Here is a 13,473-nt window from a genome sequence, read left to right as displayed (position 1 = left end):
CGGGGCCGCTTCCTTCCGGTGGTCGCCGCCGCGGACGGATTCGCGCGGCGCCACCTCCTGGACTGAGGCAGACGCTGGCGCCTGCATCGGATACGCGTGCTGCGCAGCGGGAGCCCGCGCCCGCGCCTTCTCGCCATGGCCCCCCTCTCGACGCGGCTGCTGATCCAACGGGGGCGACCCAAGAGCGACCGGCTGGGGAAGATCCGGAGCTTGGAGTAAGGGCCGGGGCCACACTGTCCGCCACCGGGGCCTGGGTCGGCGGGCAATCGGAAAGAAAGCCTGGGATCCTTTTTCTCTCCCTTCCCGGCCCCGTTATCACCCCGTCTTTTAAACAGTCGGGCGAAACGCGGTTCTCTCGTTATGAGATGGGTCGGGGCGGGTTGGGGGGGATTCTGGAGCGGCGTTGCCCTAGAAGAGGGCCTGGGCTGCTAGGGAGACAGTCTTGCAGAAAGAATATGGAGCAACCTGTTGAGAGAGTTACAGGGGAGCTCAGAGAGCCCCCCCTAGAGGATCAGGAAAAAGCCTCTTGGAGGTAGCCAGCTGCTTCAAGTTCTAAAGTAGTTATGAAGGGAGGGGATGTTGGGGATCAACTGCACAGGCAACAAGAAATATCAAGAGAAAAGCCATCGGAGGCACCTGGGCTGCCTTGGGTGTGGGGTGGAAGTCGGTGGGCCTGCCCCCTGAGCCCGCCCTGTCTGCACCTCTCCCCAGCCTGTCAGGGCTGAATCTGCTCTCAGAGGATTTGGACCCCAAGCTCCTGAGTCGCTTGAAGCAGCTACAAGAGCTGGACCTCTCCGACAACCAACTGGAAACGCTGCCCGCTGACCTGGGCCTGCCCCACCTGCAGGTCCTCCACTGCGCCAACAACCAGCTGAGCGACGTCACCCCCCTCTGCCAGTTCCGGCAACTTGAGGAGCTCAGCCTGGAGGGCAACCCCTTCCTGACAGTAAGCAGCAGCCCCAGGCACTCGATGGGCTGGGGCTCAGCCACAGATTGGGCGCAACCCCGAGCCACTCTTCCCTCTTCCCCCAGGTCAGTGACAGCCTGAAAGTCACCTTCCTCCTGCCCGAGCTCCGTAAGTTCAACGGCAAGGATGCTTCCACCACTCGCTCTAAGGCGGAGAACCTGAACCGGGAGCTGACCACCAGGGTAAGGAACCAGGAGGTATCCCTGGTACTCGGGAGCCTTGAGGAGTGAGTGGCAGAATGGAGTATTTGGAGGACACCGAGAGCTCAGGGCTGCAGCAGCCCTGAGACCTTACCCTGACCCAGGGCTCTGAGCTTGGCTGTGGTGCTTGGCCTCTTGTTCTTGTGCAGGTATGAGACGTTGAGACGCTTTCACGGTGACGCTACACTGGGCCAGCTTTTCCCTTCAGGGGCTGTGTCTCCCTGTGGCTCGCTTGGGTTTGTGCAGCGTGCAGCCGAGAAGGCTGTGGTTCCTGGAGGCTTCCTGGAGGTGATGAGCGCAACACCTCTGATCGTTAGACACAGAGGCGCCACGGAAGATCCAGGAGAGCTGGGCTGGCCTGAGCCTGAACCTGGTCCCTCTCGTGCCAGGTCACAGCTCACTGGAAGAAGTTCGTGGCCGCACTGAGCCCAGAGAAGCAGGCAGAGGCCCAGGCGGACTTTGTGAAGTCGGCTGTCAGGAGCGTCCGCTACGGGCCCCTGTCCCTCAGCGAATTCACCCAGTGGCGGGTATGCCCTCACGCTGCTGTGCTGCCAGGCGGCTCTCCCAGCTCCTTCCTCCCTGGCTCCCACAGCCTGAGCCGCCCTGGACGTCTCTGGCCACAAGAGGACATGGGGAGTAGGGCAGGTCAGGGAAGGTGGCCCTGGGGGCTGGAAAGACCCTTTTCCAGCTCTGACTGGCTGTCTGGGAGGGGCTGGAGGCCCCAGGACTGTGCCCAGCTTCCTAATGGCCTGCTCCCATCCAGGTGCAGATGATCTCTGAGGAGCTGGTGGCCTCTGGTGGAACCCACACACATGAGGCAGACACACCAGAGGGGCGCCACAAAGCCACAGCTACCCAGGAGCCCAGGGTGAGTGGTTCCTTGGGGCTCCCGGGCTCCGTGGGCCTGCCTTGGCCCTTCTTGCCTCAGGAGGCATTAGGGAAGCCGGGGTCCTTGAGATGTGCCCAGGAGATGGGTTCCTGTGCTTGAGTGAGTTTCCTCTGACCCTGGTACCCCTTGCCTCCCATACCCCAGGAGGGTGAAGTTCAGTCTGTGACAGGGAGGAGGCAAGCCCCGGGCAGATGGGTGCCCGGTCACCACACCTCAGCCTGCCCCTGCCCCCTCCTCCACAGGCCAGGCCAGTGGCCTTGAGGCGGCCAGGTGACACCCCACTCAGCCTCTCCCCCGAGAAGCGGGTGTGCACCTCCCCGTTGGGCCCGGTGGAGGGCAGCCTTGTGGGCCCTGACAGTGGCCAGGTGAGCCCGCGTGGTGGCAGGGAGGCGCGAGGCGGGAGAAGGGCCGGGGCAGCCGTGACCGCCCTCTGTCCCCATCCCTGTCCTGCAGCTGGAGCCCCTGCACTTCCTGCAATGCCACAGCAAGAACAACAGCCCCAGCGACCTGAAAACCCAGCTCTGGGCCTGCGCCTTCGAGCCGGCCTGGGACGAGGGTACACCCTTGGGGGGCAGGCCAGCCGAGGGCCCCGGGGCAGGGGCCCTGGGAATGCCACCTGCAGGGGCTGTCTGGGAGGGTGGGGAGCAGGGAGGGACAGAGTGCTTAAAGTGTCATTAAGGTCAGGAGGAGCGACTGCCGTGGACAACTGAAAATATTTTCACCAGACTGACCTCCCAAACAGGGCAGGCAGGGGCCACGTCCCAGACCGTGGCCACGTGCGGCGGGGAGGCCGTGTGTGTGATCGACTGCCAGACGGGCCTTGTGCTGCACAAGTACAAGGTGCCCGGTGAGGTGAGTGCCAGCACCTGGCTCCCGCGGGCTGGTGGGCAGAGCCGTGGCTGCTGGGGACGGGAGTGCTGAGGTCGAGGGGCCAGACTCTGCCACCAGCTCACCAGGTGGCCTTTGTCTTCAGTGCTGGGCCGCGGTTCCCAGGTAGCTCTGCCCCTCGGTGACTGCTCCCCTCCCCGCCCCAGGAGTTCTTCTCCGTGGCCTGGACCGCCCTGACGGTGGTCACACAGGCCGGCCACAAGAAGCGCTGGAACGTGTTGGCAGCCGCGGGCCTGCGTGGGCTGGTCCGGCTGCTGCACGTGCAGGCTGGCTTCTGCTGTGGGCTCATCCGGGGCCACAAGAAGGCCATCGCCACCCTCTGCTTCAGCCCCACCCACGAGACCCACCTCTTCAGTAAGAGCCTCTCCTCCCAAACCCCCCAGGGCTCCCCCAGTACCCATGTCCTGCAGCCTGGCACCCCAGGGCTCCTCCCCGGGGTGGTGCGGAGTGCCTGTAGCTGGCGGGCCTCACACCGGCTGCCAAGGTCAGCTCAGACTGCGGCAGGAAGCGCGAGGCTTCAGGGACAGCTGACCCGGCTTCGGGTTCTGTCTTGTTCCCCCAACCTGCCCTGCGGCCTTGGAGGTTTCTCAGAGCCAGGGCAGTGTCTGATCTGGGTGGGTACCCCAGCTCTCTGGGTGTGGTGAGGTGGTATCTGAGCCGTAGCTGCCTGGTGTGGGGCACATTCGGTTCAAGCAGGATAAGGACAGGGGGCCCGGGAGTCCTGTCTCCCAGCCTCAGGAGCCCAGTCTCCACCGGGATGCGGCCTGCAGGAGGGAGTGAGGCCTTCTCAGGGCCACCTCTCTCCTTCCCGTCCCCGCGCCAGCGGCCTCCTACGACAAGCGCATCATCCTCTGGGATATTGGGACACCCAACCAGGACTATGAATTCCAGGCCAGGTGACGCTGCGAGGCAGGACGCCCGGGATGGGGGGTGGGCACACCCGAGTCTGTGGCCTCACACCCTGCCTCCTCTCACCTGCTGGCAGCCAGCTGCTCACACTGGATACCACCTCCACCCCCCTGCGCCTCTGCCCTGTCGCCCCCTGCCCGGACGCCTACCTGCTGGCTGGCTGCGAGGGTGGCTGCTGCTGCTGGGACGTGCGGCTGGACCAGCCCCAGAAGAGGAGGTGAGTGCGGGCAGGGGGTGCCCCGAAAGCCCGTCCTCAGAGCTGAGCAGCTGCAGGTCCAAGGCTCTGACCCCAGGCACAGCTGCCAGGGGTAGTGCCTGCACCATGCCCCCTGCTGGGCAGCCCCCGAGGCAGTTTCCGGGGCCCTCTTCGCAGAGCTGTCCTGTCCGCACCTCCTGCTCATCTCTCGAGGAAAGATCACATCTCCCAGCACCCCAGGCTGAGATCACCTCATCACTGCCCAGGTCCTGCCACTCGCCAGCTGTAGGACTTTCCCTTGTCCAGCATGATTTCCTCATCTGCGGAGTGGGGACAGTAACTCACACCCCAGGGCTAGCTGAGGGCAAGGGGGATAGTGTCTGGGCTGGGACGAGGCCCCGGGAAGGCCAGGTTGAGGCTTGTGGCTCCTGGACCCTGGGAGGAGGCAGTGCTCGGCAGGGAAGCCCTGCCCTCAACGGTCCCAGAGCCTGGGGGAGGAGACAGGCATCAGCGACGAATAAGGCGCTCCGAGAGGAGCAGGGAGGCTCAGGGGACTCTGAGGTGACCAGTGGCAGATGGACAGGTCCTCAGGCCTGGGCTCTTCACGAGCCCCAAGGGTCAGGTGGGCAGGCGGAGGGAGGATCTTTACACAGAGGGAAGCACAAAGGGCCAGGGGCAGGGGGAGCTGGCTGACCAGGGAGGTCTGGCCACAGCTTGGAACACTGGAGGGAAGGCAAGGGCGAGGTTGCCTGGGCCCGGGGAGACCGGGCCTGTGGGCTCTGGTGATGTACTGAATTTTAACCTGAGTGCAGGGATAGTCTGGGGAGAATTTGAGGGGAGGTGGCCGGGGAAAACTGCAGAGACATCTCGGCACAGACCAGCTGCCACCGGGCAGTGGTCCAGCCAGCTGTTGGTGGCGGCCTCTGCCTCCTCCCTCCCTGCCCACCCACGTCTGCCTCCTCGCCAAGTCCTGTGATGTCTTTTCCGCATCTCCGATGTGTCCGCCTCTTGGGGTTGGTACTTGGCTGCCTTTTGTGGATCTCGGACTCTGCTGGGAGCCTCTCCAAGCAGTGTGACCCCACACTTTCAGCCACCACTCCGCACACTGCCCTCGGCGTCAGAGCAAACTCCTGCCCCTTGGCCAGCGAACTGCTCACCTCATTCAGCCTGAGGCGCAGTCAGGCTTCAGAGCCCTTCCTGGCGGCGCCCCCACCCCACCCCCACCCGCTGGCTCCCCCTTGCAGGGCCTGGGTGGACCAGGGGTCCCGAGGAAGTGCCCGGCAGGGATCTGAGTGCCCAGCTTTGATGTGTGACTCTTCCTGCAGCCTTCTGGGCTGACCAGCATCTTCCGCTGCCCCGCAGGGTGTGTGAAGTCGAGTTTGTCTTCTCCAAGGACTCTGAGGCATCGGGACAGAGGGTGGACGGGCTGGCGTTCGTGAACGAGGATGTCGTGGGTGAGTGAGCCCAGCTCTGGGGAGTCTGGCTTCTTGGGACCCCGCTGGGCCCTGGCCAGGCCTTCTGGGGTGAGTTCTCTGGGCGGGGGTTTAGGTCCAAGGGCTTCTGAGGGGCCCTCGCTGTGGACCAGGAAGTGTCTGGAGAAGGGACCCCCCCCAGCAGGCATAGCTTTTCCTTCTCCCATCAGCCTCCAAGGGGAGCGGCCCGGGCACCATCTGCCTGTGGAGCTGGAGCCAGACGTGGCAGGGCCGGGGCAGCCAGTCCACGGTGGCCGTGGTGGTCCTGGCTCGGCTGCAGTGGTCGCCCACCATCCTGGCCTACTTCTCCCTCAGCACCTGTCCTGGTGAGTGGCCCCCCTTCCCCCCCCCGCCCCCCAAGTTCTGCTCCACCTAAGACTCCATCCCTGTCCTGACAGACAAGGGGCTTGTGCTCTGCGGGGACGAGCAGGGCAGCGTGTGGATCTACGACGTCAGGCCCCTCCTGGCACAGTGCTCCCCGCCGCAGGCCGCCGTGCAGGCCCCCACGCAGGTAGGCACGCGAGGGGCCGGTGCTGCCCGGGGGCCCTGCTCGGGAAGCAGTTGCTCAGAGCCCCCTCTTCCTCCCAGATCCTTAAGTGGCCCCAGCCCCAGGCGCTGGGCCAGATGGTGACCAAGACGATGGTGAACACAGTGGTGGCCAACCCCGCCTTTACCTACCTCACGGCGCTGACCGACTCCAACATCGTCGCCATTTGGAGGCGGCGCGAGCCCTGAGCGTGGGCCGCCTCGTCACCGGGCCCCAAGGACATAGCTTAACTTATTCAGTTTTGGGGGTAGTGACGGGGTCTTTGTATCTGAGATTGTTGTTTTTATTAAATGCTACTTCGTAAGAGAAGCCTGGGGAGAGATCTCTGTGGGCCCCATCCCTGTGCTGAGGGAGGCAGGCTGGCTGGCCCTGCAGCTGAGGCTTCCAGAGCAGAGACTCCTGGAAACACATGGGTTTTCGATTCCCTTCTGCTTGAGACAGCGTCTGGCAGCCCCAGGTTCCCAGGGTTTGTTCAGAATGAGCTCCTGCCACCCTGTCAAGACACAGATCAGGTCTGTGGGCCAGACCACTCTGAAATGAGGCCCCCAAGTGGCGTCAAAACAGGTCCACTACCTCCCCTGAGCTGACGGTCCGTTTGCTGTGAGGTCATCTCTGTTCAGCCCACAACCAGGTCGTTTCTGGCCACGCTTTATTAGGAAAGTAAAACAGATTCTCTATGTACAAGACACATTGGTGTCTGGGCGGGGGGCGCTCACTGGAACCTACACGGAGGCCTGCAGCCAGAGGAAGCGCTCTCGCCCACCTGGAGAAGGGCCGGGGGCAGCCAGTTACTCGATGCCTTCCTGCTTGTCTTTGATGGCCACCTGCAGGGGAGTGAGGGTGTTGGAGACTCAGCCCCAGGCTCCCTGACCGAGGGCCGCCAGGAAACCGCCCCCGTGCCCTTCCCGAGTGCAGCCGTGAGCTGAATAGAAGCAGCAAGCGGGCCCCAAGCATTCTGGGTGCTAGGCAGGCGCCTCAGGGGCCCTGGAGCCAGCCCCACCCACGCTGACTCCCCCGCAGCTCAGGTCCTATTGCCTGGGGCAGGAGAGAGTCAAGGAGCAGAGGTGCCTCCTGGTGACTCAGGAAGCCATGGCTCTTTCCCACTCTCAATTATGTCTAGACTTTAAAGACCCCCGAATAAACAAGTGTGGCCACGCCCATTTGGACTTCTCGAAGATGGAACCCCCAGGGTACAGTGAGCTGCACCCTAGACAGACCAACCACAGCGGGCCGACACTGCAGGGAAGAGGCTTGGAGGGCCAGCCCCAGGCAACAGGCCCCTCGATCCCACAGGGAGGCCGGGGCACCAGGGGAGGGCCCACCCCCGGATGCAGAGCGCAGGTCCCAGGCCTCAGCTCCGTAAACCCTCAGTCCACACTTGCTGGATGCTGTGGCGGACGTCCCTGCTGTCATCATCCCCTACCCCCCAGTAAGTCAGAGGCAACCCCCCAGGGGCCGTCCTGGGTGAGGGCGTACAGGCTGGTGTCTGTGGGGACCCCCGCCCCCCCCAGCAGCCCCTCACCCGGAAGCGCTCTTCCAGCAGGGACAGCTCACTGATGAGGTCGGTGATGGCGTTGGTGAAGGCCTCCTGGGGGCTGTAATCCGGCGTGGTCTGCACCCGGATGATGATCTTGTGCTCCAAGGGGTGCGGGACTTTGTAGCCAGCAAACAGCACCTGTGGGTCCTTGAGCAGCTGCCTGAGACACAAGGATGGGCGCAGTGAGGGGGGCAGGGTGCTGGGCCGAGTGCACTTGGGGCTCTGGCCCCCTTGTGGCGTTCTAACCAAAGGGCTCCCTGTTGGCTTGTGGCCTGAAAGCACACGCAGCTACTCCCAACCTTTAAGAGTGTGTTGTGTGGTGGTGTCACACACCCCACCCCAGCCCCTGCAAAAATCTCCGAGTTAAACAGACACTTGAAGACGACACAGCCCGTGGGGACTCCTTCCATATACACACCTACGTGCAAGACAGTCAACAACCGTTCCTAGTGAACAGCCACCTCTTCCCTCAGGGGATGTCCAGGAGCCTGCAAAAGCCCCAGAGAAACCTCCCAAGACAGCAAAAATCCAGCCAGCGTCCAGTAAACCAGAAAAAAAAAAAAAAGCCCCATTCCCAGTCCCCAAAGAGCATCTGGCAGAGTAAATAAAGGCAGCAGGTGAAGAAGGCCCTAGGCTCTGAGCACTTAATGAACCAGAAACGGAAATCCTCCGGGCAACGCGGGCTGGCAGCTGCCAGCCGCACACATGGGGTCCTGCTCCATGAGGCTGTGGGGACTGAAGCCTGTGCCCTGGGCCCCGGGAGGCTTCCTCCTGCGCGGCTCTGTCAAGTGTGAGCACTGGGGGGTTCCCCCGGTGGCTCAGCAGGAGAGACCTGCCTGCCAATGCCAGAGACGAGGACTCGACCCCTGGGTCAGGAAGATCACACGTGCGGCTAAGCAGGTAACTCAGCCCGTGCGCCACAGCCATGGAGCCAGTGCTCAGAGCCCGGGGGCCACAGCGCCCGAGCCCACGTGCCGCGGTCCCTGAGCCCGGGCTGCCTGTGCTCTGCAACGAGAGAGGCCACTGCAACGAGAAGCCCTCGAACTGCAACGAGAGAGCAGCCTGAGCGGCAGTGAAGGCCCAGCACAGCCAGAAACAAATAAAATGTTTATAAAAAGTACGCACACCGAGGGAGGGGTGCGGCCTGGCACAGGAGGGGACACTGGGCTCACAGGGGCGGGGGGGGGGGGCGCGCAGCAGGGCCTGCGTGCACCTGGGTGCACCCCTGGCGTGGTGCTGGGCGGGAGTCATCCAGACAGAAGCTGGGCAACCCCGCCCCCTAACTCACACCAGGGGATAAACAGGCTCCTCCTGCCCGCAGCCTCAAACATGCAGACCCGGGAAAGGCTTGGTTTCACTGACAGCATGCTTCAGTAGTGAAAGGACAAGTTCCTGGGCCAGAGTGGCAATCCCACTGCTGGCCACCTACTGGGCCAGGACTTCACTGGTGCAAATACCAGGTGTCAGGTAACCACCAGGACACCAGATGACCAGAGTCCCTCTCCCACCTCCTTCCCTTATTCTACTAATTGACAATCTCTGGCACGTGCGTCTTGGAATGCCAGGTGTCACTGATGTCACTACTTGTGACAGGATGGGCGGCCAACTCTGAAGGTGTCTCGTGAGCACAGAGCCTCAAGTGGGCCTCCTTCTGTGGCTCACTGGGCATTTACTTTCTTTAATCAGATAACTGAGCCAACACAGAGAAATGGCGGCAAGACCAGATATGGGGTCACCATCATTTGGAAGAAAAGGCACTGGGATCTGTGAATTCCCACAGCCAGCTCCCAGGACTTTCTGGAGCTCAAAGAGTCTGGAGAATGTCTTCTGGAACTTATGCTTGGCCTCTCAAAAAGCCCATCAAACGTAACTCCCAGGACTTCTTTGGTCGTCCCGTGGCTAAGACTCCACACTCCCCACATAGGGGGCGCAGGTTCGATCCCTGATGGGGAGCTGGAGTCCTCATGCCCCGACTAAGAGTTCACGGGCAGCGACTAAAGATCCTGTGTGCCGTGACTAAGACCCGGCGTGGCCAAGTAAATAAACAGTTAAAAAAACACAACCCCCAAAAGCCACTGACTTGGAACTTACGATTTAATGATGTTTCCTAGCGTGTGGTCCTCCTTGTTGATGGTGAACAAACAGGCATTGGGTACTTTGGTGTCCTTGTTAATGGTGATCCTAGGAAGAGGAGGAGGCAACAGATTGGGGGTGGGGGGTTTCCTCCCTGGAGTCTAAAACCCTCTCCTCCAAGGCAAGCTTAGGCCCTACCTCCTCCTGAGAGCCTTTACCCATCTCTTCATCCCATACAAACCTCTCTGACTCAGAGAAGCCCAAACCCAGCCACACCTGGTACTGTAGGACCCTCAACTACTCTGAATTATCCCTTCTTCTCAGAGCAGAGCTTCTCAACTTTGGCACCACTGATATTTTAGGCCAGAAAATTTTTTTGTAGGGAGCTGTCTGGTACACTGTAGGGTATTAGCAGTAGCCCTGGCCTTCACCCACTAGAAACCAGAAATGTTTGCAGACACTGCCAAAGTCCCCTAGCGGGATAAAGTGGTCCCCGGGGTTGAGAACCACTGCTCTCAAGGGAGACTGAAGTGGCTGGCAAGGGGCTACGGGCTAGACTGAAGAGCTTTGCAGTTAAGACCAGGCAGTTAAGAGAAAGAAAAGCCAGCATTTAAGATGGTCTTTTTCGGGGACTTCCCTGGCAGTCCAGTGGTCAAGAGACCGCGCTTCCACAGCAGGGGGTGAGGGTTCCATCCCTGGTTGGGAAAGATTCCCCACGCCACCGCAGCGTGGAGAAAAAACAAAACAAAAAGACGGTCTTCTTTGTGCTGAATCCTAGACTAAGCACTTCACATAAATTACTTAATTTAACCTCCCCAAAGAGAAAATCCTGTGATTTAATACACTAATAAGCCCATTTCCCAGACGAGGAAAGTGGTTCTTAGGCAGATTAAGGGGTCACTTGCCCAAAGACACAGAGTTCTTAAATGGGGGATCCCCACGCAGGCTATCTGAGCACTGGACTGCACTTCCCTTCACCAGCAGACAATAAGGAGTCACTGGAGATTTTACACCGGCGAATGAAGATCCGGTGTGAGTCTGACAGCCGTCAAACTGTCCTCTGGATGCAGCAAAGAGGATAACGGTGCCGGGTGGGAAGACTGTGGAGCCAGAAACCCCGGGTTCGAATACAAATAGGCCCATTTCTGTGCGCCTGGAGGAGTTACTTAACCTTTCTGAGCCTTGGTTTCCTCGTCAAGAAAATGGGGCGGCTCACCACCACCCAGGACTGTCTTAAGTTTGGCAGACACGGGTGTGGAGCACTCGGCGAGTAGACACTTGAGCAAAACTTGCTTCTGTCTCCCGGCAGAGAACAGGCAGAGAAGCCCCAGAATCTGCGGGCGCAGACGGTCGAGGGCCCGCGACCCTCCCCCCGCCCCTGACCCAGGCTGGTTCCACTTACTTCTTCTCGCCCTCGAAGAGCAAGAACGACTCGAAGGCGGGAGGGGCGTTCATCCTAGCGTCGCGGCCACCTTCAAAACCGCGGCAGCAGCCACCACCGCCTCCAGAACCCAACCAAGCGACCACTTCCGGGTTAGCGGCTGCTTCCGGATTACGCCGGCATTGCCTAACCCGTGTGAGGATCGGCTCGTTGCCCCCTATCGGTCTGGAGGATCCTGCGCAGGCGTGAGGAAAGCCTGCCAGAGGGAGGCTGGTGGCTCTGCGCATGCGTGAGTCCAGAAGCTCCTCCCCGCTCACCTGCGGGTCCCGGCGCGCTTTGGCGCTGGGTGGGAACGCTGGCGGGTTCTCTTTCGGTTCTCAGATATCCTCGTTTAAGCTAAGCGGGAAGCCTGCGGTGTACTTCCCTCCGCTCTCTTTGTCCCTTTATCCCTCTTTGGAAATGTGCCCTTGGAGTACAGAGGAACAGGCCCTTGAACGGAGCTGGAAGCCTTGTGGTAGTGAGCAGGTGTGACCAGAAGGGATGGAAGAAACCTCCCCTGGGCTAGACTGTTGTGTATGAAAAAAAAACCCTGTGCCCACGCGAAGGGCTGCAAGACCCCTGGCCGGGTTGTCAACTGACTTTCCAGGTGGGCTTGTAGCCTAGTGAGTTTCTTATTAGGGGAGGGAGGGCTAGGGAGGAAGCAGGTGTAAACAGGTGGGGACCAAAAAAAAAAAAAAGTCTGCCATTTCAGTAAACAAGGAGCGGTTGCCCACTATCGAGTTACCAGCCCCTGACAGTGCGCCCCGAGGAGAGTTCAGGATGGAGAAAAACAGGATGCTGGCCCTAGATAGTTAGGCTGCATATCTAGAAATCATTTCAGTGAGCCCACATCCTTGCATCTTCCCAAGAAAAGCACTGAAGTCCTTGAGTGTCTGTCTTTTGTGATTAGGAGCGATCTTCTGATACTCGACTACATGTGTTATGTTTTTCAGCAAAAAAAAACCAAAAAAGCTCCTCTATATCCTGTCTTGTATTTTACGTCTTTGGAACAGTTCCTCACAGCGATCTGAAAGGCTGTCTCCCAGGCTATCGTCCTCAGTAGGATCCCCAATAAAACAGAACTCATTTGGGAATTCCATGGCTATCCAGTGGTCAGGACTTAGCACTGTCACTGCTGAGGCCCAATTCAATCCCCAGTTGGGGAAGTAGGATCCTACAAGCCACGTGGGGCAGCAAAAAAAAAAAATCAAACATAACTTCCAACTTCTGGGTTTTTTTGTTTTGAGTCAACACAGTTGAGAGGAACTCGAAAGGATAAGGGTATGAGTCGGTTCTGGTTGGTTGATATTTTGCAGACTACAGCTTAGAATAAAAGTCCTACCTGAGCAGTCAAAGCAACAGGGGCCAGGGTCTCAGATTAACTACTGGAGCTGTAACAGCTCCCTAGCTGCTTCTTCAGGTCTGGACCACAGCTGTGGAGCCCCCAAGGAAATCTGGAGCTTCCCTCACCACTTCCTGGGAAGGACTATTTCCTACTTGAGCTTGAGACCTGCGGTGAGAAATGTCATATGCTGGAGGCCCACACCAACCTGACTCTTCGGGCCAAGAGAGTCTTTTGTTGTTGTTGTTGTTGCCAAGAGAGTCTTTTAGGTTGTGACTGTTTTTTAAGTTGACAGTTTCATTGGAATACGCTGTCCCCACTGGTTTCCTCATTGCCTGTGGCTGCTTTTGTGCCACACGAATAACTGTGACCAAAACCTGCATGCCTGGGCCTTTGGAGGAAAAATCTGGCAATCCCTAGTCTTGGGGAATGAACCCATGTTTGACTTTGATATTTATTATTCAGTTAGAGCCCAGACACTGAAGTTACTTGTTAACTTAAAGGTTTCCATCCCATACAAAACTTCATCCACCAGTTTTGTATCTAATATCACCATCTTATTCTAACATTTCCCAGCTTCTCAAAATAGTCTATGAACCAGCTTTGCTCAACACTCCTTTCCTCCTTGAAGTGTAATAAATCTTTGTTACATGTTCATTCTATATTTGTCTGAGTCATTTTTTAACGTATTTGAAAATTATATTTTGACAGGAATTTCCCAAGAGGAAGTCGGTGGGAATTTGCCCAGATTTCCTATGGGATCAGCTCAGAGGATGAAGAAATGCACATACCACAAGAGCTAGGCCCACTCAGGGCTTCCCAGGGTGTCTGCTTTGTACTGAACGCCAGCCCCAGGACTGCAGGCCTGTGTCTGAGGGCCCAATCAGACTCTCAAGACATCTGGGGGGCGGATGAATAACAGGCCTGGCAATCCCAGGGGAGTGGTACAGACTCCCTGGGCAGGTGAGGGGGTGATCTCCAGGACCGCCTGAACTTGAGGGCAGGAAGGAGTCTCTTCTCTCTCCTTTTTCCA

The 13,473-nt window shown here is 59.4% G+C and overlaps 2 protein-coding genes across 3 annotated transcripts; one reads left to right on the top strand and one right to left on the bottom strand.

The window, feature by feature from the left end:
• Window positions 1-7: 7 nt before the first annotated feature.
• Window positions 8-6,377, top strand: LRWD1 (leucine rich repeats and WD repeat domain containing 1). Of its 2 annotated transcripts, XM_043456655.1 has the most exons (15): window positions 8-215; window positions 712-946; window positions 1,033-1,149; window positions 1,557-1,694; window positions 1,931-2,035; window positions 2,299-2,421; window positions 2,510-2,612; window positions 2,799-2,908; window positions 3,091-3,298; window positions 3,768-3,840; window positions 3,930-4,070; window positions 5,412-5,503; window positions 5,692-5,847; window positions 5,920-6,032; window positions 6,110-6,377. In XM_043456655.1, the coding sequence occupies exons 1-15, from the start codon at window positions 136-138 to the stop codon at window positions 6,254-6,256; spliced, it is 1,941 nt and encodes a 646-aa protein (XP_043312590.1). In that variant the 5' UTR covers window positions 8-135; the 3' UTR covers window positions 6,257-6,377. The 2 variants fall into 2 exon arrangements, with proteins under 2 accessions (XP_043312590.1, XP_043312591.1); XM_043456656.1 differs by lacking the exon at window positions 1,557-1,694.
• Window positions 6,378-6,700: 323 nt separating this feature from the next.
• POLR2J (RNA polymerase II subunit J) lies at window positions 6,701-11,236 on the bottom strand. The gene is made up of 4 exons (XM_043456660.1): window positions 11,081-11,236; window positions 9,697-9,786; window positions 7,591-7,765; window positions 6,701-6,892 (listed from the first exon to the last, which is right to left on the bottom strand). The coding sequence occupies exons 1-4, from the start codon at window positions 11,131-11,133 to the stop codon at window positions 6,857-6,859; spliced, it is 354 nt and encodes a 117-aa protein (XP_043312595.1). The 5' UTR covers window positions 11,134-11,236; the 3' UTR covers window positions 6,701-6,856.
• Between the last annotated feature and the right edge of the window lie 2,237 nt (window positions 11,237-13,473).

The sequence above is a fragment of the Cervus canadensis genome, chromosome 32 (assembly GCF_019320065.1).
Source record: "Cervus canadensis isolate Bull #8, Minnesota chromosome 32, ASM1932006v1, whole genome shotgun sequence".
In the NCBI taxonomy this organism is placed as follows: domain Eukaryota; kingdom Metazoa; phylum Chordata; class Mammalia; order Artiodactyla; family Cervidae; genus Cervus; species Cervus canadensis.
This window is presented reverse-complemented; position numbering and strand designations above follow the sequence as displayed.